The sequence below is a fragment of the Brienomyrus brachyistius genome, chromosome 4 (assembly GCF_023856365.1).
Source record: "Brienomyrus brachyistius isolate T26 chromosome 4, BBRACH_0.4, whole genome shotgun sequence".
NCBI lineage: Eukaryota > Metazoa > Chordata > Actinopteri > Osteoglossiformes > Mormyridae > Brienomyrus > Brienomyrus brachyistius.
The window spans coordinates 12,266,521-12,293,733 of NC_064536.1; the positions used below are offsets into that span (position 1 = coordinate 12,266,521).

Below are 27,213 nucleotides of genomic sequence, written 5' to 3' on the forward strand. Positions count from 1 at the left end.
GCCGCACATCAATTTCTGGAGTAATCAGCTTTCAAGTACTAAGTATTTAAACCTGTTGCTTCCTGAATGTGCTGTTATAAGAAATCGTTTATGCATTTTCCTGCTCTCTGCCATGATAGAAAAGAATGAGCACGGATTTTTATTCACAAGCTGACTACTTCCAAACACCCAGAGATACCGCAAAAAAAGACTGCAGCAAAAACCTGCATGACACAGAAAGAACATGCAGATTCCACACATTCCTGGAGGAGGTGGAACTCAAACCTCCAACCCTGCAAGTGTGAGGCAACTGTGTTACATTTTTGAATTTTTTTTTTTTCCTGATTTCATGCTTTGGTTAAGTTCAAACTAGGTCACATGTCCCATCACTGTGCTTTTAGATACAAATTAGCTTGCATGACTGACACTCTGGTTGTTGTATGGGGCAAAGTGATGGTCACCCTTGTCCGCTTATGAAACAGTTTTCCATACATTAACGTTACTTTACGTTTTCCATCCATTATATTTATAGAAATAGATCTTTACTGTTCACTATGTATTTCCATCTGCCGGCAATGGGCTCTGGCTCTACATTTTTCATGTAGAAACTTTTTTTTTTTTTTTTGCTTCCATTAAAATGTTTTTCTACTTGGAATTTATAGCTTTCCGTTGGATCGCCTTGTTGGACGGAACCTCGAGTCATTGTTAATCTGCACGGTCTCAATAGTCTACTGTATGTCTGGAACGCTTTTTTGGTTTCCTACTGTTTTGGAAGGTTTTTGTGACACCTTCTGATGAAAAAAGCAGCAAAATAAATATTTCCTAACAAGGAAAGCATGGACCATGAAGCAAAAATCAGTGCTTTGTTTACCTAGACGGTATAAGCTTATTAAAAATGACAGGTGCTCTGCCGTTATTTTTTTAAAATTGTTAATACATCATAAGTGCATACATATTGTGTGCAACAGGTAGAAGTAATCAGCATTTAAACTCCCAAAACTGCTGCAGTTCACAGCCCCCAATCCCATCCTTATTCATCGCGTTTACATCCAGTGTCCATTTTCAGTTCCAGTATCCTGAAGATGGAAGTTACTAACTGTTTTGGGATTGAAGGTGAGGCTAGTTTGTTTTTGCTCGGTTTGAAGGTCGTCGCGTTCAAAAAATGTGCAGCGATGTTTCTGTTTTGTCTCCGCCGTGCAGATGCGGCCGCCGAAATGGGCCGGAGCTTATATTCTGTCGCACTGGGAAGCGATTCGACAGCTGCTGACTCGTGTCGTTAAAGCGGTCCCCGACTATCATCCTGCCTCTCCTGAGATGGAAATCAGACACCGAGGCCACGTCCCTACAGCTTTACGCTGGCGAGAAAGTACGTTTACATCATCGTGGATAGGGATAGAGTTAGGGGTAGACTTACGGTTACGTTGTAATATCACACTGTTTATTTTGTTAACAGACATCCTTAACGAGACTTAGACTGCTTCTGATTTTTCCTCACTATTTTAACCTGGATATTTCCTAAGGCAGTGCCATCCTTTGACATCCACCTCTCTAGTTTCGACTCTAGGAGCATTTCTGTGCCGCTGCTTACCTTTTAAGCTTAAATTTTGCTAGGAACTTGAACTCTTTATGATGGAGGAAATTGTCATCTCATTCGGTTGATTTTTCTATTCTGTCATTCTGTAAGGGAAGGTGATTAAGAGTTCATCTCTACCACAACTAACCGGGGAAGCAGGAGCAAGGAAATGGAGAATCAGGGAATACAGGGTTTATTAGTAGTCAATCCTACACAGGGCACAGGAAAACACGTAACGTCAGTAACAGGACTAGGGAAACACACTCGAACGCAGACTGAAATACACAGGACTAATTAACAGCAACAGGAAACAGCTGGTAACCACAGGGATTCCACACGAGGTAGATGAGGGGGCGTGGGACACGGGAGGATTGGACAATCAGACTGATATGTTAATCAGCTTGGCTTAATTGTACCCTGATTCTAACTGGCACTGTGTATAGTGTAGCCTTAGAATGAAAACCAGATGTCACTCGGTGTTCATACTTCTTTCCCATAACAACGGCTGTAGATCAGATGAGGGTAAATAGTCTCCCCCTCCGGGACAGACAGAACAAGTGAATCCTGATGACATCCAGACCAAAACAATCACTATCACACTCTTCGCGTGAATCCGCGCAAGACCGTTTGTTTCAAAGCTGAGGACTGAATATGAAAGGACATGCCAAGGCTGAGAAGATTAATAGAACTATGAAAATAAAATAATAATATATATGAAGTAGTGTGTTTATATTTAAAATTTCCTATCAGACATTACTGAACTGTCTGAATATCTTAATGCACCCCTAATTCCAAAATTAATTCCTTAAATATTCCAGTCTTTCTGTCTATTATAGAATGTGCGTAATTCCTAAGGCTGCAAGTTGAAAGTCGTGTGAAGCTGTAAACTCCCTTTTCCAAATGGAAGTAATTTGCTCGGAAGCCTTGCTAACGCTGCCCTGATTTAATTTCTGTGGGTGTCATTTCTAAAATAACACTGCGCTAATAGGGCTTACAGAAATGGAAAGCAATGAGGGGAATTCGCCCCCCCCCCCTTTTTTTCCTTGCACAAAAGTGGGTGACAGTTTATTTGTGCCTTAATCAGACCCTGCAGATACACTGAGTAGGGTGACAACTTTACTCCATGTCAGGATGGACACTGTGAGCCAGGACAGGTTTTGTAAACTACCGTTTCAATTACAAGGACCTGGATTTTGCTTTGTCGCCGAGTTCTTGCTGTGTGCTGATTGGTCGGTCTCATATAATCATGCATGTGTCACAGACATTAATGTGAAAGAGCCGGATGAGTCTTTCAATCGGGGAAACTGACCAGTAATAGCGCAAGAAGAATTGAACTAATTAGCCAAACACAGGAGTCTTTCGGTTTTAAAGTAGTCTGTAAAACCTGAAGTAGCTCATAGTGTCCGGATGTGGATTAGGTGGTCACCCTACCTGAGAGGGAGTCTGCCTTTGAGGACGGCGGTGATTTGGTAATAACTCTATCTGTGTGTGTGTGTGTGAGCAGCCTGACCTTGCATTGTCACTGGGGGATGGTATGACTCTCTCTCTGGAGATTAGCAGATTCACACAGATGCCGCCCCTTTGGTCCCAGCGATCCAGAGTGAGACCTGAGATTGCACTTTATTATCCTGCTTGCTGCCAAGGCTCATTCCTGTAACAGCAGGCTGGTTTGTTTTTCTATTCCGAAGATGGTGTTTCCACTTTGTTGCTCCAGCCGGCCGCGTCAGCGACCCTCTGCCCTGATTTCCTGGTGCTGCATTATTATGTCTGCCTTCTCTTTCTGACTGACAGAGGGGATAGTTCCATTGTTTCACATCTCAAGGTTTCTGTGTTCAAATCAGATCGCAGGTCTGTCCTGGCGGAGGGTGAAATTTTGACATATTGTGTGTGCAGGGAAATGTGGATGGATGGAGATTTAAGCATCTGAAAGGATTGAAGCAGGGTGGTGGAGTTCATGTTTTTGTTTAAAATACTTGCTTTATTTCTCTGTTTTTATTTACACTTTTTGAGTAGTGTTATTCTTTTTAAAGGCTGCAGAGCACCTTTCTGTTGTGGTTCCATTGAATCATGCCTCTGGATTGTCTTTGTCGCAGACATTTACTCCACATCCCACCACTCAGCTTCACCTAAGCACTGCAGAGACACGGGTCAGGGGGTCTCAGGGGATTCCTTGCAGAGTATTCCCCTAGACAATCCACGTTTGTGCTCCATCCCTGCTCTGGGGGTCCCAAGGACCGGTTTGAGAAACCCTCCCCTATCGAGTCCCCTTTGCTGTCCATAAATTGTTTTTTTAAAGTTATATATTATTTTTGTCTGTAATAGTAACATCATCCTGAACGTACACCGCTGCTGAATTAAATTTTTCATTTTTATGTCCTGTTTACTAATGGATCATCATTACCAAATCATTAAAATGGGATCTGAAACTTGCTAAATAGCTTTTGTCCTGGAAACAAAATAATTGTAACGTCCATCCGTTTGTTTATCTATCTTCTGTAAGCAGTTATTCAGTTTCGGATCCTAGTGAGCCTGGAGCCCATCCCGGGAAGTAGAGAACGTGACGCAGACACACCCTAGATCATTCTGAATGCCAGCCCGTTGGAGGGAACGCACCACATATTGTCTGGGGGGGAGGAACATTTAATCGCTCCTTATAGCTCTGGATTATTGCTGCTCCACACAAACCAGACGCTTGGAACTGTACATATAAAATTATAAGAAAAGAACAGCCTTCCTTCCATTTCCAATACATAAATAAATGAAATGCTGGCCGGCGCTGTTTCATTTGTCAAGATGTTTATTCATTGTAAAATTCACCTTTACAAATTCATATGCAAGCAATTTCCAGCATAACGTGATACTATGCACTTTAGCACAGGATATGAATCCAGTCTCATTTCCGTCTGCATAATTTAACAAAGAAAACAAGTCAACAATTTAAACTTAAACCATTTAAAACTTAAGCTTAATTTATAGTTTTTTTTATAGTATGAACAATGTTTTTGCTGTAAAAGACCTTCTTCTTGTGTTTCATTTGTCTCCTGGCAGGAGAATGCATTTGGGTGCAGTAACATGTGAATGATGGTTATCTCAGACTATGAGGAGTAATGATGTGAATTTTGATAAATTGTTAACAGGTTTGAAAACCATACTCTGGAACTGGCCCTACTTCGTCTTTCAAAAACAGAATGTGATTTCAACTTGGCATTAACAAAGTCCTAGGAAAAACTTGCATAAACAATATCCACAACACTCGGTTTTCTTATTGACAATGATGCGCTAAAATGGAAATTTTTCGCAATCGCACATTTCCCCGTTTCGGTAAGTGTAAAATTTATTTAAAAAGCAGCCAGTTGACGTACAAATATTACTCAGGACATTACTGGCTTTGTTTATACTGTCATACTGCAGAGCTTTATGTAACTATACACAACAGATTTAACAAGTATACTATGCACATAACAGATTTGAAAAGTAAAAGGTTTCTGCTACAGAGTAACTGCGATAAAAACAAAAAAGCTGGGATTTCAGGACTTGGAGATGATGTAAAACACACTGCAAAATCTGGCTTTTTGAAAGCCACTGAGCACTGGGCTGCGACCGGAACTGAGCGGAGAGAATCGTCTCCTTTGGAACTGTATGTACCTTTCTCTGCAGATACCTGAGATGAGGCTGTTAGCTTTTGTAGAAGACGCAAACTTAAATAAACAAAGCCACTCATAAGTTATCAGAGGAAAATTCAAGTGACTAAGAACATGTTGGGTTTTTAGAGGAAAAACCTTAAAATGCAAAGAAGCCCAATTTGATCCTTCTAAAATACAGTATAAACTAAAATATACAAACAAACAAAAATAAAATCGGGAAACCACAATAAATCAGCAACAGTGGAGTAAAACAACACAGAGTTTTCTGTACTTCTTTACTGCGCATTGCCGAATCAATTCACAGCTTACTGTGGGAAATCCTACAAGTCCATGCTAAGAAAACCATGTGACTCGGGGACGGACCACAGCCATTATTCCGGGGAGAGCTTCCTTTTCAGCAGGGCAGAGGGTAGAGTGGAGAATGGTGAGAGAAGGCCTTTATAATTCGTGTTTTGGTAAGGAAGACAAAAAAGAACACGTGCGTGAAGGACAGCCCGGCCAGATAACAAGTGATGAATTTAAGGGATGAAGGTGGAACATAACAAGGAGGGCGATGATGTCACTCCGTCAAGCGGGAAAGTGTCCCCTCCTTACATTGGGCTGTCCCCGGCAGGCTCTCTGAGGCAGACTGTACACATCCACCGCCAACCTGACCGCCTGTTTCCCAAGTCATACCACATCAAAGGGCATTTCAAACCCCACCATTGCTTTATGGTGGTCAACTATAGTTAGTTACCAGTTCAAAAGGATGCCATCTTTTTGCCATTACAAAATATGCTGGAAATATCTCAAAATATCTTTCTTCTCTAAACACCTTAGTAATCTTAAAATAGATTATATTTAAAGTTGTAAAGGGGTAGAGTGATGCTTCAGTGGCTTTACTCCTCCGTCATTGTGGATTATTTGTATATTCTCTTCATATTTGTTTCATATGTGTGACAAGCTATGCCTCCGCAGTCCAAGGACATGGATCTGAGGTCAATCTGTGTCTTTATATTTCAAAAATCTGCGTGTGATGGACTACATAGGACCATCCTGTGTGTATGTGTGTCTTTTTGCCCTATGATGGATTTCCTGGGATTATCCCGTGTGTGTGTGTGTGTGTGTGTGTGAGAGAGAGAGAGAGAGAGCGGGTATACTGGTTTCCTGGTCCCCATAAGGGAAAACTCTATTTTATAAAAATCAGTGACTGCTATGAAAAAACTAAAAATGCAAAAACTCTTGTATTTTGCTTGGTTACTTATGGTTATGGTTGGGGCAGGGTGGGGGTTAAAGTTGTCATAGTTAGCGTTAGCATTTTTCTTGAATGAGCGGGCCCCATAAGGATAGGTATACCATACGTATGTGTGTGTGTGTGTGTCCTGTGATGGTCTTCCTGGGATTATGCCAGGATAGACCCCAGGCTCTACATGATTTACACTATAAAAGATGTGATAGATAATGGATTGGAAATTTGAACTGCTGTAATCCTGCTGTAATAAGCGCTGAAAAATGTTTCATTAATCTTATTGTCCAATATTAGCAATCAGTTGATTTTTATGCAAAAAAATACATTTTAATAAATGTAAATGCAATAAATTTTTATACTAAAATTCCGTCTTTGGGATATATGGGGATTTAAGATGCTACAGGCTTTTTCTACATGTACATTGAATAGTTGGGCTGTTGTGTTTCTGAGAGTTTATTAAGAGCCTAGAAAAAGGACTTTTATAATTAAATTCTACAACAATATGAATGATAAACATCTTTTACCTAAACATTTGACATGAAAAGGCACTTCTGGCATTGTAAAAAATACTAATTTAGGAATTTTAAAAAAAATAAGTTAATATATAGTGTTTTGTTCATAATAATGCAATTAACATCTGAACAATTCCTCTTACATGAACACTTGTTTAATGTACAAGGGGTGGAAAAAAACTAAATGCTTCTCTCAAGCCAAACACGTGTTAAAATTTCTGCACCACGGGAACTTTGACAGTCTTTACTTCTGATATATGGGAGGACTTCTGAATGATGCGGCTGGTCGTTCCCGGATCGCCGTCCTTTCCCTGGGCCAAGTTTGTCAAGGCCATGGCTGCGTGGATCTCCTTCCAGTATGTCTTATCCTTGTCCGTCCCCTTTCCCCGAAGCCCGCTGCGATGAAACAGAGCACCGTGAGGTTCTGCATCTCCGAGCCTTCTCATTTACTGTTAATGATTCGCCCCTCATTAAGTCAGTACTCAACTATGTGGAAGGAATCGAGTGTGAACTCACTGGTCACTTCTACTGGAGCCGTGGTCCAAAGTCTCTAAAGGAAAATGGCAAAAACGTTATTGTGTTAACATCAGGGTAAATGAGGATAAATTACAGAAAGTTGAGGAGTTCTGTTTGTTTAGGGTGAAGTCCAATTTGACCCGGTCAGCTGTGTCTGATATTTATTTGTTGGTGAAGACATGGATTATAAACTGATCAGCCGTAACTTTAAAACCACTGACAGGTGAAATTAATAACTGATTATCTTCACACAATGGGACCTGTCATGGATGTCGTCATATATCCGGCAAATGAACAGTCGGTGCTTGAAGCTGAGAATGGGACAGAGTAAGGATCTGAGTGGCTTTGACGAGAGCCAAACTGCGATGGCTAGACGACTGTGTCAGAGTATCTCCAAAATGGTAGGTCTTGTGGGAGGTATGAAGTGGTCAGTACCTACAAAAAGTGGCTGATCATTGATGCGCACGGGAAGCTAAGGCTAGCCCATTTGGTCCAAATCCACAGGAGAGTTACTGAACCACAAACTGCTGAAAAAGCTAATGCGGGCTATGATAGAAAGGAGTCAGAACACACAGTGCATTGCATATGGGGCTGCATACGCACAGACCGGTCAGACTTCCCATACTGACCCTGTCCACCATCCAAAGCACCTACAATGAGCATGTGAGAGTCAGAACTGGACCGTGGAGCAAAAGTGGCCTGGTCTGATGAGTCACGTTTTCTGTACCATCATTTGGACAGCTGGGTGTGTGTTCAAGGTGTTGATTTGGTCTCCAAATTCCCCAGATCTCAATCCAATCGAGCATCTGTAGGATGTGCTGGACAAACGAGTCTGAACCGTAGAGACCCCACTCGCAACTTTCCAGATGTGAAGGATCTGCTGCTAATGTCTTGGTGCCAGATACCACAGGACACCTTCAAAGGTTTTGTGGAATCCATGCCTCAGTAGGTCAGAGCTTTTAAAATTAGGTTACATCAGCAAAAATTTAAACCATGTCACCTTTCTTTGTTTTACCTGCATCTGGGGCGTGTAGTGCCGCCCTCACCTGAAGACCGCTGTTCACATTCTAAATAGCCACATTTCCACGTATTCAAATCGCATTCGCATGGCAATTTGATGAACCGGATACATCCCCATCAGCGCCATAAAAGGGGGGAGGGATGTGGCCAGGTGTCAAAGGCTCATTCATACACATGAAAGTCTATCCTATTTTGTTAATCAAGTGTCTCCTTGTTTTTTGTACTTTTATTGGTTTTTACTGACTTTATTTGTCAATGACAGTGATAATGGTTCTTAATGCTGCTGTTGACTACTGTTCACTTTACATGGTTGACGTAAAATATTTTAGAACTTTAATTTGGTTCAGATCTTTTTTTTTCTTCGTTTCCCTCCTCTAAAACCAGGAGCGTCTTATGGTCCGAAAAATACGATACATAATATTAGCCAAGTGGGTCAATTTATAAAGTTGTAGGTGGGTCATATGACCTAAAATTATTATTACTGTATTTTTCATTTTTCTACGGTGATGGTATTATATATATATATATTGGGCGGAGTAGCATGTCCTGTCTGTTTTTGTAAATTATTATTATTTTATAACACGTCGGAGTTATAATGCAAACAGAATGACAATCTGCTTCAGATGAAAACAGTGCATTTACAAAACGCAGGGTTGCCAACTTAGGTCCGCTGGCTGGCGTTAGATTTTCAGTTCGAGACAAGTCTGGGCACTTTACATGAATGTAACAGTTTTATTACCTTGTAAATACTCAGTAGGGTTTGCAAATTACCCCCAAAGCTTTTGATGCCGGTAATTTCAGGTTTATAATGGAATAATATAGATTTGCCGTAAGATTTCCTGCTTGAGTCTCAAAGTGTGAGTGTAACGCCAGATGCGTGAGAGATGGCAACCTTGAAATCGTACATTTTTTGTTTCAGCAAAGTTGATTGGTGTATATATATATATATATATATATATAAAAACATTTCTTTATAGAGTTAAATAATGTCAGCTTTGACGAACACGAAGTCACCAATAAACTACGTCTATTCATCCAGCATTTCATGAAATACTGCGTTTGAAAACTTTTCAGCTGTAGGATTTCAGGACAGAGCAGTCACTCTATTAGGAACATTACGGCTTTTTGGTTCAGGGTTATTAGAATCGCTGCCGTTATTAACACTAATGGCACATTAATGCAAATGAAGGGACTGTTTAAGCCAAAGTACGTCTTGCGTAGCGGGAATTTGATGTTCATTGGTGCGGGAAATGGGCGGTTCTAGTGTTACTCGGACAGTTGTGCCTTTTATCATGCACCTTGCATGAAGGCAGCGGCGCATATGTATGATTTAGCAAATATGTTTTACTTTTAATATATGTGTAACACAAAATCGGTTTTAGAACTTGTAATTTTTTTGTCGCCACACCTTGTCAGAGTGTGTTTAATAGAAAATTCACACAACACAGATAAACCGGTTACATAGATTATATAAGGACAGGTAGTCCGATGACAACTGAAGCTTTGAAGAAAATAAAATGCTTTTTTATATATATAATTAGGCAGTTGACCTATCGCTATATTAGCGGTATAATGCAAATCCATATAGTGGGGGACAATCACACTGGTAATGAGTATGACAGAAGTGTACCGCCCACCTCTAATATAAAGACATTTCTATATAAGTATAACACGAAGGAGTTGCTAAATTGCCTGTAGGTGTGCATGTACGAGTGAATGGTGTGTGAGTGTGCCCTGCGATGGGCTGGCCCCCCATCCTGGGTTGTTCCCTGCCTCGTGCCCATTGCTTCCGGAATAGGCTCCGGACCCCCTGCGACCCAGTAGGATAAGCAGTTTGGAAAATGGATGGATGGATGGATGGATGGATAACACAATGGCAGTCATCAAAAATGAAAAGATTAAGTGGATATACTGGGCTAATTCATCATTAATTTTACCAATACTCATACAAAAAAAAAAATAATAGTAACCACTTATAGAAACATAGCCCCATATACCCAGGAACATTCTGGAAGCCCCTGTTTTGTTCCACTGGCAGAAACTGTGTTTAACATTTTAAATACTCACAGGGGACTTGTCTGATTTGTGAGGCGACCTTGAAATACTGGCCAGCTGCTCCCGCTTGAGAAATCTTCCTTCTAGGAGTAACTAATCAAACCATCTAGGAAGCTCAAACTCGCTCATATAGTCTCATAAAACAAATTCTGGAACGAAGCTGTCTAAAACAGCAGGTGAATGTTTTCTCTAAATCTGTTATGATTTATTCTTTTTTTCCCTCAGAGGTAGGTAGGCAAGACTGTCTGCTGCTAATTCTTTAAGGTCATTGGAAAAAAAAAAAAAAAAAAAAACAAATGACACAGACTGTTGACAGAAGCGAGCCAAAGGAATGACCTGGATTCGCTGTACGATGGATTCAGCAGCGGGCACGGGGGAATTTCGCAGCACTCGGTGTGCTGTCCTATAGCGGAGAAGTTTATCTTTCGGGAACATATCAGTGGCTCATGAACCCATATCACACAATCGGTCCAAAGCAGCAACTTGTATTTCACATAGAACCCACGAATAGTGGAAAAGCGTCCACCCACCCACCCATCTTCTTGTACTATTCAGGGTCACGGGGGTTCCAGAGCCTATCCCAGAGACTACAGGCACAAGACAGAGAACAACCCAGGATGAGGGGCCAGCCCATCGCAGGGTACACACACACACCATTGACACACACAGTGTGGGCAGTTTGGTAACTCCAATTCACCTCAACATGTTTTTGGATTGGGCTGGGTAACCGGAGTAGCCGGAGGAAACCCCGCGACGACATGGGGAGAACATGCAAACTCCACACCCTGCCGAAGGCTTGAACCCTGATTCCAGAGGTATGAGGTGACAGTGTGAACCACTGCACTGCCTCAGGAGAAAAAGCAGTATGGAAGTAAGAACAATGAACATAAAGACCACAGAGCTGCATTTTATAGCATACAGCATTGTGTTACAAGTCAGCAGAGAGCATGTAGCATTTAGCATATAGCCTTGTGTTACAAGTCAGCAGAGAGCATGTAGCATTTAGCATATAGCCTTGTGTTACAAGTCAGCAGACAGCATGTAGCATATAACCTTAAGTTACATGACAACAGAGAAAACTCCCCAGTTCCCCTCTGCTTGATTCCATCCATCACCAACATGGCTAAATGCCCTAACAGGCCGTGCACCAGTGACATGCAGAAACTTCTCAAGGACCAGCTGCGTTTCTGGGGTGGTCCCCCTCAGTTTTATTTTGTATGATCATTGGTGATTGAAAAGGCGCAATTAGAACCTCAAAAGTGCATTTCCATGCAATGCAGGCGAAGTGAAGGCAAACATAACATTCCTCTGGATTCTGGGAAGAAGAAAAGTCGTCTGATTTATCTCTGTTATGTCTGCTCTTTTACTGCCTTGTAACTCCTCTTGCCAGCCTCATTTGCGTTATTGCTCCTACTTTAGTCAGAGGCATCTTCACAGAAAGGTTTGTGTCGCGTCCCTGCAATCGTGGATTACTATGAAACCACCAAATGTGCACGATATGTCTGTCAGCTGGCGGCCATGAAGGTCACCCACATCTGGGCAAACATGGCTAACAGCTTTCTAAGATTATTTTTTTCCCCAAATGTTATCTGAACAGGTTTTGTTTAGACATGCAGTGGCAATACCGCTCTAAGTGGCATTAAGAACTATCATGTAGCTACCGTTTTCATTAAACAATAATTCAGAGTAATCAAAACAAATGCGCCACTGAATAGAACAGGAGGTCCATGCAAACATCCAGTGTTTTATGCAATTTTCTGCGTGTGTTTTTGTTAGGTTATTGGTAAGGGAAAGCTACAAAGGGTTTGTTTATCTCCTTGGTGTGATTAGGGCTGGGCAATAAAGCCAAAAATAAAAGAATTAAAATACATACATATTTTATGTTATTGTTTTTTTAACCGGAGCTGCCAGATCCACGTTAATAGCTGCTAGAACTCAGACAGAGAAAAACACAGGTCCCGGAACGTATTCCGGCAAAATCCATCACAATTTAAGCACTGCAAACAGCATGTCACATTTCACAAACCTAAGGCAGAAGCTGAACAGGTTATTTTGGTCGGGGCTGACAAAACGTCTAAACTCGCGTTCTCTTTACGGTTTCTGAATTCTCCATGGGTTCTTACCGTGTGAATTTCTCATGGATCAAATTTTACTGTGGAATTTCGTTTGGAATTTTGCTGGGTTACCCTGATCGTAGGGGCTGTTTTGGACTTACCTGCTCTCCCAGGGGTCTGTATCAGAAGCTAGATTTCTTGCATAGCCAGGTAACTTGTTGGATTTAAGGTAGTCTGGGTAAAGTTTTAGTGAACAAAAATGAAGTACATTTAAACCGGTCTACCTTAAATCTGAAAACTTATCCAGCTAAGCAAGAAATCCAGCTTCGTCATACACACCCCTGGTTGCCATGCATTGACTGTGTTGTCTTTCATTTGACTGCCTGCCCTATTACATTCTTTTATTTGCTCAATAAATCCTCCATTTGCATTTTTACGGCTGTGTCTGTGTTCCATTGCCAGTGTTATTTAAATGGTGATCCTGTTAACTGGGGACGAGCGTGTTCACGCAACATGCATTCACTTATTTTTGCAGCAAGCAGATTCATCAAGTTTAGAGAACAAAAAAAAAAAAAGGTAAAAGACGTACGCTAATGAAGAAAAGTACGTCCCACACTTTTGTGAAATATGGCAAACATGCATGCAATTGTACAGGTGATATACCAGCCTATGAATATAAAATGGAATCCGTTACGAAAAAAGGTTGCTCTTCAAGCACATATTTTTAAGTGCCTTGAAATATGTGCATGCACAATTTCAAATATTTTCAATTTTACTTGAGGAATCTGCAACCATGCATCTGCAAGGACAGGTAAACACTGGCCCATGAATGTGCTTATTACAAGTTAACAGGATTACCATTTAAACCATAACACCAGTCCAGGAAAATTGTGCAAATGCTGGGTCTTTAGTTATATCAAACTTTTATTGAGCATTTCTTATATTTGATATTGAGGAATATTATATCGTGATAATTTTTTTTTTTCTACTTTATCATCTAGCCCTAGGTGTGATCGTAAATTTTGAGCTCTCGGTGTAGATAACTGACAGGATGATCAGGATGAATTGAAATTTGTAAAGCAACCCTTGTACATCAAATAAAAGCCAGTTTTAACCAAGCTCACCAGGTCCACATGTGGTTATTAGTAACATATACAGGCGAAAAGAAAGAGAGACTCCTTTATGCATACTAAAGGCTGTGCCGAATTAGACACACAATAAATCTGCCAATTTATGGATGTATTTCAAAGTCTCCTTTCCCAAAAATAGAAATGTGCATGAGGACTTTGTGGACAGCGGCATTCACTGCTGTTCCTACACTTTCCGAAAATGTGAACAAGATCTGCCCGCTAATATGTGGCACACATTTCCTAAGTCTTCAAAAGCACTCGTGGTCCACCGAGGAGAAGCTTAGCTTTAACTTCAGCCACATGGAAAGGCACTTTGTTGCTTGAGGGGGGAATGGGGATGGGGGATCATAGTACACACAATACACACAGCGAGCGGACCAGCAAAACTCTCCAGTCACTTGCATTGAGTGAAGCTACAAACCCACTGATTGGACAGATCAGCCGGTAACCGTGACCAAACGATTCGGACGATGCATCTGATTGGAAATGACAAACAGTAACTAAAAAGGAAGGAAGGCTGCAAACTATGTAAACGGAGAGGAATTAAGCACAACGGGATCGCAGCGAAGCAGCTAAAGACACTGATCTGAGGGAACTTGCAGACAACGACACTGGATACAATCTGACCCCTATAAACTATAAAGGGATGTAATTCTGTTAGAAAGGAGGTTATGAAAAAGAATAACAGCATTTGGAAGCAATCCGTGTAACGAAACACCACAAATGAACCCATGGCAACAGAACAAAAGAAAAGAGAATAACTGTTTTAAAGAAATCGAATTTTAAAATAACACAGAATTTGCTTGCTCATTATTTACCACAGACCTCATCTGTCATTCCTCTCTGTACATAGAATATTCTGATTGTCTACCATTTAAAAATAATTTGAAAACAGACTGCAGTCCTCGTGCTGCTTCCCTGCGGTTTTTGACCAGGATGACTACACTTTGGTTTTCACTCCATAAAAACGGCCAAAGCAGTAATTTATTCGTGAGTAATTACACACCCAGAGCGCTCCAGTCTGCGCCGATCCTTCGAGATCATAAAGGACGTGTTCCGTGGAGTGGCGTGGCCTATGGCTGTCCCAGGTCCAAACCATCAGAGCAGGTTTTGGGGAAAAAAAAACACAAAAAACCTCGTCTTGCTTTCCCAAACTCCTCAGTGTGATCCGCGGCACACCAAACGAATCCCGAGGAATGGAGCGTTTTTTGAAAGGGACGCAGAGATAGGAGCTGAAGCGCCCCGTTCGAAAGGACTACTTTTCCAGTTGTTGCAAATAGTCGTAGAGAATATCTTATCATCTCAAAGCAATACTATAGTCAACAATAATAGCTACAGAATCTGGGGGATAATGAGAACTGGGCTGTTTTGTGCATTTATGTACGATCATTCAGTCAAACTTCTGTACTGGAATGGTACGGTCACCTTACGTCCGGGTTAATCGCTGCAACCCATATGACCAAATGCTGCGAATTACAGTGGAGTATCAAGTGAAGGGAAATGCACCAAGTTCCAATATATAGCAGCCGCCCGGTATCATCACGCAACGTTTTCAACACTCGTACACACGTTTACTTCAAAAATTGCACGGCCCTACGTGTCACGTTGCTGACGAGTGACGTCAGCTTCCGGAAAGTCTCAGGAAGTGACGTCACTTAAACATTTCACATTTGTCATATTTTGTGAACGACAGAGCGTCATATACTTTCTCATTTCACCAAATATGGTAACCCCATTAAAACATATCCCAGACATACAGAATACCTGTATAACCTTGTTGTCTGCAAAACACCCTCCCTACACTTGCCCGAGCCGTTTCCTGATTGCTGGACATCATTAAGTGCCCAGAAAGACTGAGTGGCCTTGCGCCGCCCTGACACATGGCGTCGTTTTCAACTTTATGCTCTCAACAGAAATAGCAGGACAGCAAACCCTGAAGATCTCAACTACAAACCAAATGTAATCGATAAACAAGAAACGAAAAATATAAACCATGTCCTCATTATACATACGTTTTTTTTGCACGTTCTCAGGGAAAGAAAACTGTAAATGCCATCCATAGTGCTCTAGGTTCCCTCTTATGAGGTAAAATGTAGCTTCTTATGCTAAATTCCTTAGGCCTGAATTATGTTTTCGTCAACTGTATTCTCCCTTTTCTGTTTCTGAAACGACAAGTGTGTTTTTCTTGCCGATACAAACCAATTAAGAGACAGGCCTAGTATTTAGCCTGAATGACCCACCGCAGAATATGACAATAAAGCAGATATGCCTCTGCTTTGTGTACTTTTCAGTGGGAAGTAATTAAATCATTCTTCGTATGAGCTTTGCAAGGCTTACTTCGGCCATGTCACCAGTCTTTGACAGATAGGGCAAGATTCTCATTCATTTTCTGCTCTAAAAAGCCTCTTTTCTTGATTTACTACTTACCTAAGGTTTCCCTCACTATAATGCTTGTTTTCACTTCCATGCCCTATTCCTCCACAGTTTATTGAACTGGATGATGTTTAGCACAAGAGAGATATATTTTGAAGTTAAAATGCAGGAGATGGTCATTTGCCTGGAGAGGGTTTCTCTGTGGTTTGCAGATGAAAGGCAGCCCCGTCGCGTTAATAATTACAGGCATCGCTAAGACAACTTTCCCCTTCAGTGAAGTTTCTGGTATTTAAGTTGGTAACGCTAAACCGAACAAATGTTTGCTTTGTTCTATGAAGCTATGGAACAAAGTTTGTTGCTGTAAGATGTTTCCACTTGGAAGGAGAATTTTAAACGGGTTCGAGACGTAGCACAGTCCTCAAAGATATCGCAACCGCCTGGAAGCGGCCACTGGCCATCTGAGAAGCCCTTACAAGCTTTTGTAGCTTCTTGAAACACCAGAACACACTTCTGTTACTGTAGCCTGTAATTTAAGACAAGGCCTCAAACAGCGTGCATGAAAAGTACATTTCAATATGGTAATGTATTCTGAGACCTCAGTGAGACTCAGCTACAGCAGTGGATTTCTCGAATAATCATATTCCTCCCCGTCAGAGAAAATCAAAATCACAAAGAATTGTCCATTTTACACATCAACTATGGGTAAATACTTCTTTTGAAGTACAGTTGGCTCCAACCTGAGAAGACAGATGTTGCCATTATGAAAAGTCGCTGTTAATGGAAAAAGCAAAGTTGTCCCATAAAAGCACTCAACAAATGTGGCCGTTAATATAAAAAATTAACTCACGAATATGAAAAAATCCATGAATGCCAAATTGCTTCTAACTGCTAAAGATGAATGCAAACTGAATAAAAACTGAATGCAAATACTAAATGACAGTTAATGCTGAAAGAAATGGAAAGATTACAGTTTTCTGTAATATTGGGTCAGAAATTCCCTCCAGACCAATCTAACAAGGACGACACAATGTAAATATGGGCTTTATTTATGGGTTAATTTATTTGCTTCTCTATCAGCATCATTCATGATAATGCCAAAATCCCTTTCACAAGACATTATATGCATCATATGAGTCAGAATTCTGAGTAAAGGCAAATTACGGAAAGAGATTCTTGGCATTCAGTTCACGGTTTAAGTGTCATTTACCATAAGACCCTTGGCATGTGCACTAGTATTCTGTAGCACCTCTTTTCATGCCGAGGTCTTTAGCTTCCTTCTGGAAGCATCAGGAACATCTAAAGCCACCTACACCAATGATTTAGCTTATTTCGAGAATCAGTTCATCACGCAGCAGAGCCAAAGTAACATCTGCTTATTTTCTCCCAAACGTTTATCCAGTTAAGTGCATCAAAGAAGAGGACAGAAGTATGCATATTCAAAGCCACCGACACTAAAGAGACTGGACCTGCTCTGCTCCCGTCAGCCAAGAATAAAAATCTAAAATGCCAGACGATCTGTAATCGTCAAAAGCTGAACCAGGTCCTTCACTGCGAGATGAAATTCAAGGAACATTCAGAAGGAAGTGATGCAATCTTGAGACTAAACTTATTTCTTTTTCCTCACTACAGCGGTTTTTACATTCATATTCAGCTACAAGGGGCTAACAGGTGTTCATAAAAGCTTCCATATTAGTGCCCAGTTTCCAGGACTTTCCGTGCACTGTCTGCCTGTGTCACACCCGGTACCCATAAAAGCCATGCTCTGGTTATATTTCCAGCAAACTCCTGCATCCCTAAGTAACATTACAAACATCATTTCTGCGTTACAGAGAAAATGACTAACTGGTGTGTGAATGGAAACACTCCCTTTCTGATGAAAAGGATCCTAAGTTGACTCCTCTCAAATAAATTGTGTACGATGCCTATATTACCTATTATATATAAAACATAAGCATATTAAGCTTACATTTCATGGTATTTTTTGTGGGTATGATGTCCTGCAGTAGATTTGGCTTTAAAGATTGCAAATCAATACGCATACTGTCTTTTTTGACCTTTTACCTGTTTTTGACCATATAATTCTGAATCCAGGGTTCTACTAAATCTCAATAACAGGTGATAACACCCAGATGACGTCATTAATGAAGGAGTGGCTCATTGTCCAAATGCTGCCAACAAGAGAGAAGTAGGAAGACTCTCTGCTCTTTCAGGTGTAATAAAGGGACGAGCGTTAGGTCATTACCTGCACGGCAGACGAAGTTTGCCTCGTTTTCCAAAGGCGACGCCGAGAGCAGCTCGTCGTCAAACTCGTTGGAGCTAAACGATCCCGAGTGGTTCCTCCGGCGCGAGTCCACGATGCCATTGGAAGCTATGACGTGCCGCAGCGAGTCGTTGAGGTACCGGTGCAGCAAGCTGCTCTTGTACTTGGGCGGCGACACATAGTCCTCACCGAGTGAGGTGACGGCCCGCAGCCCCGCCCCCGTGGCCACGCTCTCGTTCTTGATGACGCTCTGGTACATGGGCTTGCTGAACTCGCCGGCGTTTGACTGGGTCCGCAATGGCGCCTCTCTGCCTGCCACAGTAGGGCCAAAGTGAGCAACGATATATCTGGGTCCTCCTCATCACTCATTTCTCAATAAAGCACCTTACAGTATTTTACTATATGGGGCAGTCTGTGGCTCTGTGCCCATGACCAGAATGTCATTGGTTCGAATTCCATGGCTGGTACAGTAATCATATCACCTTTGGATCCTTCAGCAATCCAACCGTTCCAAGGACTTTAGTTGACCCATTAAATTACATTGTTTTAGCAGACAGTTTTGCCTAACGTGACGTACAGCTGAGTAAGCAGAGTCAGCGTGTTAAAGGAGCAACTGGGGGTTAAGGGTCTTGCTCAGGGGTCCAACAGAGAAATCACTTTGCCAATCATAGGGATTTAAACCTGCAACCTTTCAATCCTGGGCACAGAGTCCTAACCCACTGGGTCACACCATCCCTACCCAGTAACCCTGCTCTCTGATCTTCACGTGTATATTACTTTGAGTGTCTGCTAAAAAAATTACTGTAAAAGGTACTATTTGTTTAAATATCAGTGTTCATCTGCACAAAAAAAACCCTTTAAGTTATTTCGAATGCTGGCTCCAGATGAGGAAAAAATCTTTAAAATTCCTTTGAATTCAAAGTCAGTATTTTTTTTCATAGAAAAATGAAAGCAGACATTCTTAATGTGTTTGCATGTGGTTATAGAAAAATTATTATTGATAATAAAAAATCTTTACGATATAAAATCTGAGAAATGCACGGGCTTTCCAAAATGAATAGTTGATGTCCGATCATCAGCTGCTTCTGCTGTTAGTCGGCAAAATTCAACTTCACTCTCATGTATCAGGGTTACTAACAGAGGTGGTACATCTTTGCGCGGTGGAGACCTGAACCAGCCACTGGCAGATTACACTGCAACCGCAGGCTGCATTTTTTTTTAACCAGCAGGTGTCACTGTAGGAAAGCCGCATTGTTTTCACTGGATCGGCACAAAGTGAGCTGGAGTTGCAGAAACAACACTGACCTCCATCCAAAGAACAAGAGGGGACGGACGCAGTGTGAAGACTAGATGCCTCATGCCAAGCATGATTCATTCTCACATTACTAACAAAAAAGAATGAAGAGCAGTTTATGGAAACGGCTGAGAACTAACAGCTTTCCTCCAGCTTCTACACTGCAGCCTTGACAGAAATGCTCTAGGTACTGAGCCCCTCGCTCCTGTTATCTCCCGGATCAGCACTCACTGACCTCCAGCTTTAAATGCAGCTCCCCGTCAGTCACTTTAATTAAACGCTACCCATCTGACAGTTAGTAATACTTAAGGGGCATGACGGTGCGTCTGGGTGTAGGGTGTGAGGTACGTACCCTCAGAGCAGCTGTCATCGCTGCTCACGCTCAGTCTCTCTGCGTTCCCCTGGACGTATTTATTGTAGAGTTTGATGCGCAGAGCCCAGCTCAGGTCTGGCTGCCTCACTGTGTTTTTCAATCGGCGCCGAGCGTTGGCAAACCAGTTGGATACCTGCCAGGGCGGGAAGGGGGGAATTAAAATTACATACACTGCCATGTAGGGATTTCCCACTCCCCCCTCCATTTGAGACATACACCTGCAGCTAGAAACGGAAACAGGACTACCTCTAACCACTTCACTCTCATTACTCCATCCATCCTTTCATCCATCCATCCATCCATTTCTATAATCCATATCAGGGTTGCGGGGGTCTAGAACCTATCATGGAGACTACAGATGCGAGGTGTGGAACAACCCAGGTTAAGGCGCCAACCCATCGCAGAACACACTCACACATGCACACCTCTCATTACTCTAATACTGTACATTACTTTAGTACACCGTATTTCAGTGGTCAAAACGACCGTGAGCAAAAGGGAACATTCGTGTAACAGCCCAGTCACGAAGGACATAATTCAACTTCATTACTTCGCCACTGGTTTCTACCATCCGCTTTTTCCGGAGCCTGTGACTTCACTAAAATGCTTCCTTATATATGTGTTTTATTTTAGATAATGAAATTACACCGGCGCCAATTCCGTAACCGGCCGTTTCACATGAAAAAGACATTTTTGGATGCCGAGTAAGAATAACAGTCGGAGGATGTGATTTACGAATGTCTGCCCATTTTCACCGCTTTGTTTCCCATTAACCGAGCGGCTCTGCATTCTCCTCAAAGCCACATCACAGGTCCGTGACACAGCTGGTACTGTCGTATGCAGCAAAAGGCTTTGCAAGCTGGCATTTATCGAAAAACTGCCCGAATGTGACTGGCATCATGTGACGGATCTTCCTCATCACCTCCTTGACACATCTGATTGGTTCAAACACAGGGAGTGAAGCACTGCTTTGCATGACGCCTGCCTGCCCATAACCCAGACAAACGAGTCACATGACACAAAGCTTCTTTAGCCCTACAATGCCTTCCCTGTCTTGGGGAGTCTTCATGTCCCCTCTGCCAAAGTAGTCTGGCTTCTTCACACTATTTCAGCTCTTCAGTGTTAGTTACTTTACACGTTATTCAAGTGTTGCAAGGTACCGTGATGGTTCGCTGTTCAACACAGTAGCCTTACAATTGCGAGGCTGTGGGTCTCTTATGCGTGTGAAGCTTGCACGACCTTTATGTGTTCGTGAGGCTTTTCTCAGCCCAAAAACATGCAGTTAAGTCTCTTGGCGTCTGTAATTTGAACCGTGTGAGTGCGTGCCCTCGATGGATGGATCGGCATCTACTCCAGAGTGTCTCCTGCCTTGTGTCTTGTGCTTCACCGAGTTAATCTCTAGGCCCACACGTATGTCAAACACTTATATCAATGAATGTTAATTTCACCTTGAGGCTGAAACTTAGCGGTCTTACTCACTCACCTGGACCAGCGTCATCTGGGAGCCGAGGGCCAGCAGGATCTTCTCGGTCTTGGTAGGGTAGGGGTTGTCCCTGTGCTTGTAGAGCCACTGCTTCAGCGGCCGCGCCATGTCCTGCAGTGCCTGCCGCTTGTGCCGCGTCTTCCCGCTACCCTGGCGGGACCTACCATTTATATTTATGCGGGGGTGGAGTCATTTAAGGTTAAGGTCATCGCCGTCTCAGCAATATGCTACTACGAAAGCTAATTCTGTTATAAATAAAGGAAATACGGATATTGACTAGTCTAATTACTTTTTATTAATTTTAACATCTGTTAACAGTAGTTGCGTGTCACGTTTCCTGGCTGGTAGGTATTTAGACAGCAAGCTTTGGTAATACGATCACTAGTATTATTCAGATAGACAGCAAAATGTGTATAAAAATACATAAATAAATACAGATTTAATCTGGTTTTAAAACAGCATTTTAAAACAAATACTTCTTTCGTAGACATATCATAGCATTGGGAATGCAAGAAACCAAAATTTCTTCCTGTCCTCCTTGTGTATCCTGTCATATGTCCTGGGCACTAACAAATAACTAGGTTCTTCACATCGGTAATGAAGCATATAACCAGAAATGGCTTCTTCTCCTCTTGGTGTCAGTGGTACGGGGCAATGAATATGTTACATTTACATTCCTTAATCCACGTGCACAAAAGACCATCACAGTATACAACCCAGCGCCGACCGACCCTGTAAGTGATACAGGCGATCACTTACGGTGCCTTTTCATTAGGGGGCGCAAAAGAGCGAGAGAGAAAAAAAAAACATCAGAAGAAAGACCTGATGGCATTCCGTGACATTACAGTTATTTACACTCGTCTAAATTTTTCACTACTTTTCATGTAAAACAGACGCACGCTAGCTAGATGGCATCCAGATGCCATGTGCTACTGGTATGTTTTTAATATAGATGAATTGACAAAATCGTTGTAGCAGAACACCCTCATATAGCCAATCAATTCATTGATTTTATTTTTATATATATTGCCTACTTTAATTTATTTCACGTAACTTTTACTTACATTCACTAATTAAATTAAGTTACTAGGTCTAGATAGAAAGACAACCTTGCAGTAAGGTAATAGAAAACCATCCTGAGTGTCAGTATGACCTCTACCCAGCTGTTGAGATTCGAGCTTTTGGTACTACGATATTCGCAACAGCCGTAATTGTAAACTAAACATGTCCTAATTACACCTCTGACCAGCTGGACCTAGATGCACTGGTCCGAAGTCTCGTGTATCTAGCTGTTTGTTTTCTTTGAGTCAATGCAGGAAAAGCACGGCAAATGGGAAAAAAAACATTACATTTTGCATCCAGAAGTTGCAGTACACACTTCTAAAATTAGCTCCTTTATTTGCTTTTGCTGCCACACCTCGTAAAACTCGATAAACATATCAGCTGAAAGAAACGTCTGTATTTGCGTGTCCTGCGTGTATAAAGCCGGTAATGCATTTAAAGTCCCTCGGTAAGTGCATAATGTCGCTTTAATTGTATCAATAAATATAATAAATTTAATCTATCAGTGATTTACTGCGGTTCTAATTCAATCATCATGCACAGGGCATTTCCACAAGCGTGGAGCCCGTAGAGGTCAGCATTGAGCTGACAATCTTTTTCGACCGTTTCAAATTTCCATTTGACCTCACATTTGCCTGAGGCTGATGCTCTGCAAATATTTTCCTTATAAACCAGTTCTGAATGAACCACCTAAAAGACCGGTGTCTTGCTTGAGAAGTCTGGCGGTACTCACCATCAAAATATTTCAGAACTTAAACTATTTGCAAAGCAGCTCCGTGCAGTGATTCCACTGTCCCAGCTGCAGAGACAGCTTCAGTTCATTCACAGTGTGTCTATATTTTTTCCTCCTATATTTATCTGTATTTCACTCTTTCTATAAGACAGTCATGGACAGACTATTTCCCCCAAAAAATGTAGGTCAAGTTCAGACACTTTTGTCCATTAGCATGCAGTTTGCATGTTTCGTTTGTAAAACCACTGTTTGGGTGTCTTTTGTTAACCGTTGTCAAAATGTTTATGTACTCGACATACCGACTGAAACTATAGTTAGTTCGTACTGAAAATGCTCGTACACCTTACTAATGTTTTCAGACATTAAGCGCAAACATGGATAATATTTACCCGGAGTATACATATGCAGTATCTGATGACTGACATATTTAAGTACGTTTCCTTAACATTATAATGGCTCCATGCCAGCTTTTGAAGCCTATGCTGCATTTTAAGTTCTGCGCTATTTTGGAAAGAGCACTTTGTAAGCAGACTTTGAGAAAGCTATCAGTCTCGACCATTGCGAATTAAGCCACGTGTTTTCTGATGCATTAAATAAATCCGTGATGCAGTTGTTATCTTATATGCCTTTTCCCTTAATTTAAACAGAAACTGCGATACATACCCAGATCTTCTATGCCTGATGACATGGTTGTCCTTGATTGCTGGAGCGCTTGACAGTATATCAGGGTGCTGTCCTTCGATAACTTCTATGTAGTTTATGCTGCTCCGTTCCACTTCATTTGCATTGTCCTCGAAAATGACCGGGTTGGTCAGCTTGTTGAAAACAATGGTGTTCATGTTTTTAATCGCCCTCCGAGGTCTCTTTAGGTAGTCTATCGTTGCACTGAACTGGAAAGCTATCGATCCGAAAGCTGCAATACAAATTATGCCAGAGTTTTAGCATCTTTGTATTCACATGAAAAACTGATTGTATTGATTGTTCGGACGTATGAATTGCGCATTAAATTCAAACTTCGCTGCAGAAGCAGAAACGTAACATAAAGCGCAGCTGCACCACTACTAACACAGACTACACATTCATGAAAACGTGCAAAAATGTGTATTATGAGCTTTTCACCGTTTCACTTTGCAGCCGAAATTAAGGTACAGAGCACGTAACGAAGCGTGAAAGCCTTTGTAATTTTATGGTTTTCATGGAATTAGCTTAAGATTTCCTTGTGTGCCATAAATAAAATGCTACTGAAATCAGTTAAAACATTTAACTTATCCCGACAAGGTACAATAGTACGAAGCAATTCTTTCGGTGACAGTTAAGATGCTACAATCGACGCCCGCTGCATGTTTGATGTATTTTTCTTCCTTTAGGCATCAGTCCCCACATCCCCATCGAGAATCGAATTGAATTGAATTCAAATGCATTTTTTTTCTCTACATGATCATTCGTTTCAGGAGCTCACGCAATCTCATTTTACACAATTTTCACGAAACAAACTCCGTTCGCCGGTAGAATCATTTTGATGTGCATAAACAGCCCATCATTTGGACTTTTTTTTTTTAAGCAAATTGCGAATTGTTTAAACTTGAGAAAAGTGAGGTTCTCTCTTTCGTTTACTAACAATTCCTACCTCAAATGACGCTATAATTTATAATATAATCATTCATGCATTATATATAGCAGTTACCTGTGATGGGACTGATCGGCGGACTGTGCACTGTACTGTCCCTCTCTCTGTATCCCATTCCCTCACATGTTTCTTGATGGGGTCCTGCGCTCACTTCGCGTAAAGAGCGGTAGCCTTGTTACTTTATTCAGCGAGTCCGGGAGCCGTGCCCGGGAATATGAATAGCGCGCTCAGCTCGCGTTTCTCAGCTAAATGGACCAGTCAGTGAACATAAAGTTAATGCGCCATGCCGGTTTCCGGCACAGAGGGACTAGACGGGACGCGTTGCCTGTCCTCTTCTGGACATCATCCAGCTCTTCTGATCGCTGCCACATTCTGCTTCAATTTCATGGAAGCGATCTTTACTTCATCAGCAATGCTGAACACGCCGAGCATTGTATTTTCTTTAGCTTAATATATCGCAGGTTATAAGGCACCTGCGCTATAAGAGAAATTTGATGAATGTCGTAAAAAAAAACAGTTAATTTGTATACGACTACGAGTAGCCATCCACCTACCCGTCGATATTCTAGTTATTTAGTGAGACTGGATGCGATCCCAGCACGCACAAGGTACCCTCTATACATGATGCCAGCATACACCAACCTAATTCGAAATACAGGATTTTCTTTCTAAACTGCGTTTTAAGAACCTCGTTTAGATTAGTAAAATAGAGATACGATGGAGATATCACAAATGGGTAAATGCAGTTCTGTGTTGGCTAGGAGACTACATTAAGATTTTTTGGCGATCTGTTTTATGGTCGTATTATCGCCGGCCAGGTGAGGAAGGATATAAGAATTCAAAATATCCTACTGTTTCGATGTGGAGCAGGCAAAGTCAGCTATAATAATCAGCTTTACAGTTAATGGCTAGCGGTAAAAACAAACTTACCTGGAAAGAATATGTAACAGTATCACTCTCTGAATGGAGAATCAGAGAGAAATAAACTTCGGTGTCCAGATTCAGATGGAGATTGTTTTTTCAGTTATTTAGCTGAACTTGGGAGAGCGGACTGACAGACAGGAAAGATATCAATCAGCTTCAGTATTAATGGCTGGGTCACGGAAAGGACAGCTGTTGAGGCTACAGAGCCGCCGCGTTGAAGCCCCCCCCATTGCCCCGCGTGAGCTGCAGGCAGAGGAGGTTGGGAGGGGGGTTCCTGTTCGCCCAGGCCAAAGGCAGCAAGCCCACTAAAATATTTGGCACACTCTAAATGAGTGTTATTCATTAGTTTTTATGTTTAGCTGTTTACTGTGTTTTTTTTTTCGTGCAGCTTTATACCCAGTTTTATATGCTTGCTTCAATAATGACATCTATTTAAAATGACAATTACCTGTTTATGTGTAATAAATTAAATTCCAGTTACAGGGGATGATATCCTGGGAGGCGACCCTCAGACTTTGGTCCCTCTGTCACTTTAAATCTCAAAGTAGAGCCACTTCCCAGAGACATGTATTTAGCTAAATAAATAAATAAATAAATAAATAAATAAATAAATAAATAAATAAATAAATAATGCAAATCGATAGACATGCGCTATTCTATTTTTGCTGCCATGAAAACCAGCGCTGTTAAGAGTGACACAGGACTCACACATAGAAAAAAGACGTAACTGAATTGTCTGTGAGTGTTTTCTTTTGTTTTTACCAAGTAAAAGTTCTTTTCTAATTTCTTTAGGAAAGCGACACCAGAAGTTTTTATGCAGCATTTAACCACAATGGAATAGACCTGTTAGTCATTTTAATATCGACATTCAGCTTAAATTATTACTGACTGCGGAAATCAAATTGCTTAAATTATTCAAGCTATCTTTTAAAACAGACGAACGCTGTACTCAGTGCAGTGTTTAAGACTCTGGTTCTTAATTGTATATCTATGTTCTCTCCGTTTGTATAGCATATAAGCAATTACGGAATGCATGCCATCATTAGTACCATTAAACTAACAATTACCATGCTTCAGACAGTTATTTATTTTAAGGCTGTGTTTTTATTTAAATAAGCCTAACTACACCCAGCCCATTAGAACATAGTTACAGTCTTTTAAAACTTTTTTTAAATAGACAATATTCCTTGAATTATTAATGAGATTTTTTTCCAGGGTATTTAAAACCTTTTATCTCAGCAGGAAAGTATTAACACTAATTTTCTGAATGCTGTTCACTTCCCCCAGATAGCTTAAACATCCATGGAAAGGGTATTGAAGAGTATAGGTGGGAGTATTTGAGACACGTGTTGTCAGTGTCATGTTCTGTTTTT

At 41.3% G+C, this 27,213-nt stretch overlaps 1 protein-coding gene across 2 annotated transcripts; it reads right to left on the bottom strand.

The window, feature by feature from the left end:
- Nucleotides 1–4,331: 4,331 nt before the first annotated feature.
- Nucleotides 4,332–25,082, bottom strand: LOC125740202 (homeobox protein Mohawk-like). Of its 2 annotated transcripts, none has more exons than XM_049011079.1 (7): nucleotides 24,974–25,082; nucleotides 23,953–24,202; nucleotides 21,495–21,654; nucleotides 19,991–20,144; nucleotides 18,327–18,656; nucleotides 7,453–7,486; nucleotides 4,332–7,332 (listed from the first exon to the last, which is right to left on the bottom strand). In XM_049011079.1, exons 1-7 carry the CDS (start codon nucleotides 25,029–25,031, stop codon nucleotides 7,146–7,148), a joined length of 1,173 nt encoding a protein of 390 aa, XP_048867036.1. In that variant the 5' UTR covers nucleotides 25,032–25,082; the 3' UTR covers nucleotides 4,332–7,145. The 2 variants fall into 2 exon arrangements, with proteins under 2 accessions (XP_048867036.1, XP_048867037.1); XM_049011080.1 differs by having other exon boundaries at nucleotides 7,196–7,332; nucleotides 7,424–7,486.
- Between the last annotated feature and the right edge of the window lie 2,131 nt (nucleotides 25,083–27,213).

Bases quoted from the DNA above. Each gene is read 5' to 3' on its own strand.
- LOC125740202 (XM_049011079.1), bottom strand. From the start codon at position 25,031: ATGGGATACAGAGAGAGGGACAGTACAGTGCACAGTCCGCCGATCAGT. The intron at 18,657-19,990 runs GTACGTACCTCA...CTACTGTGGCAG, and splicing joins CGATGACAGCTGCTCTGAGG to GCAGAGAGGCGCCATTGCGG. The intron at 7,333-7,452 runs GTGAGTTCACAC...GTTTCATCGCAG, and splicing joins GGCTCCAGTAGAAGTGACCA to CGGGCTTCGGGGAAAGGGGA.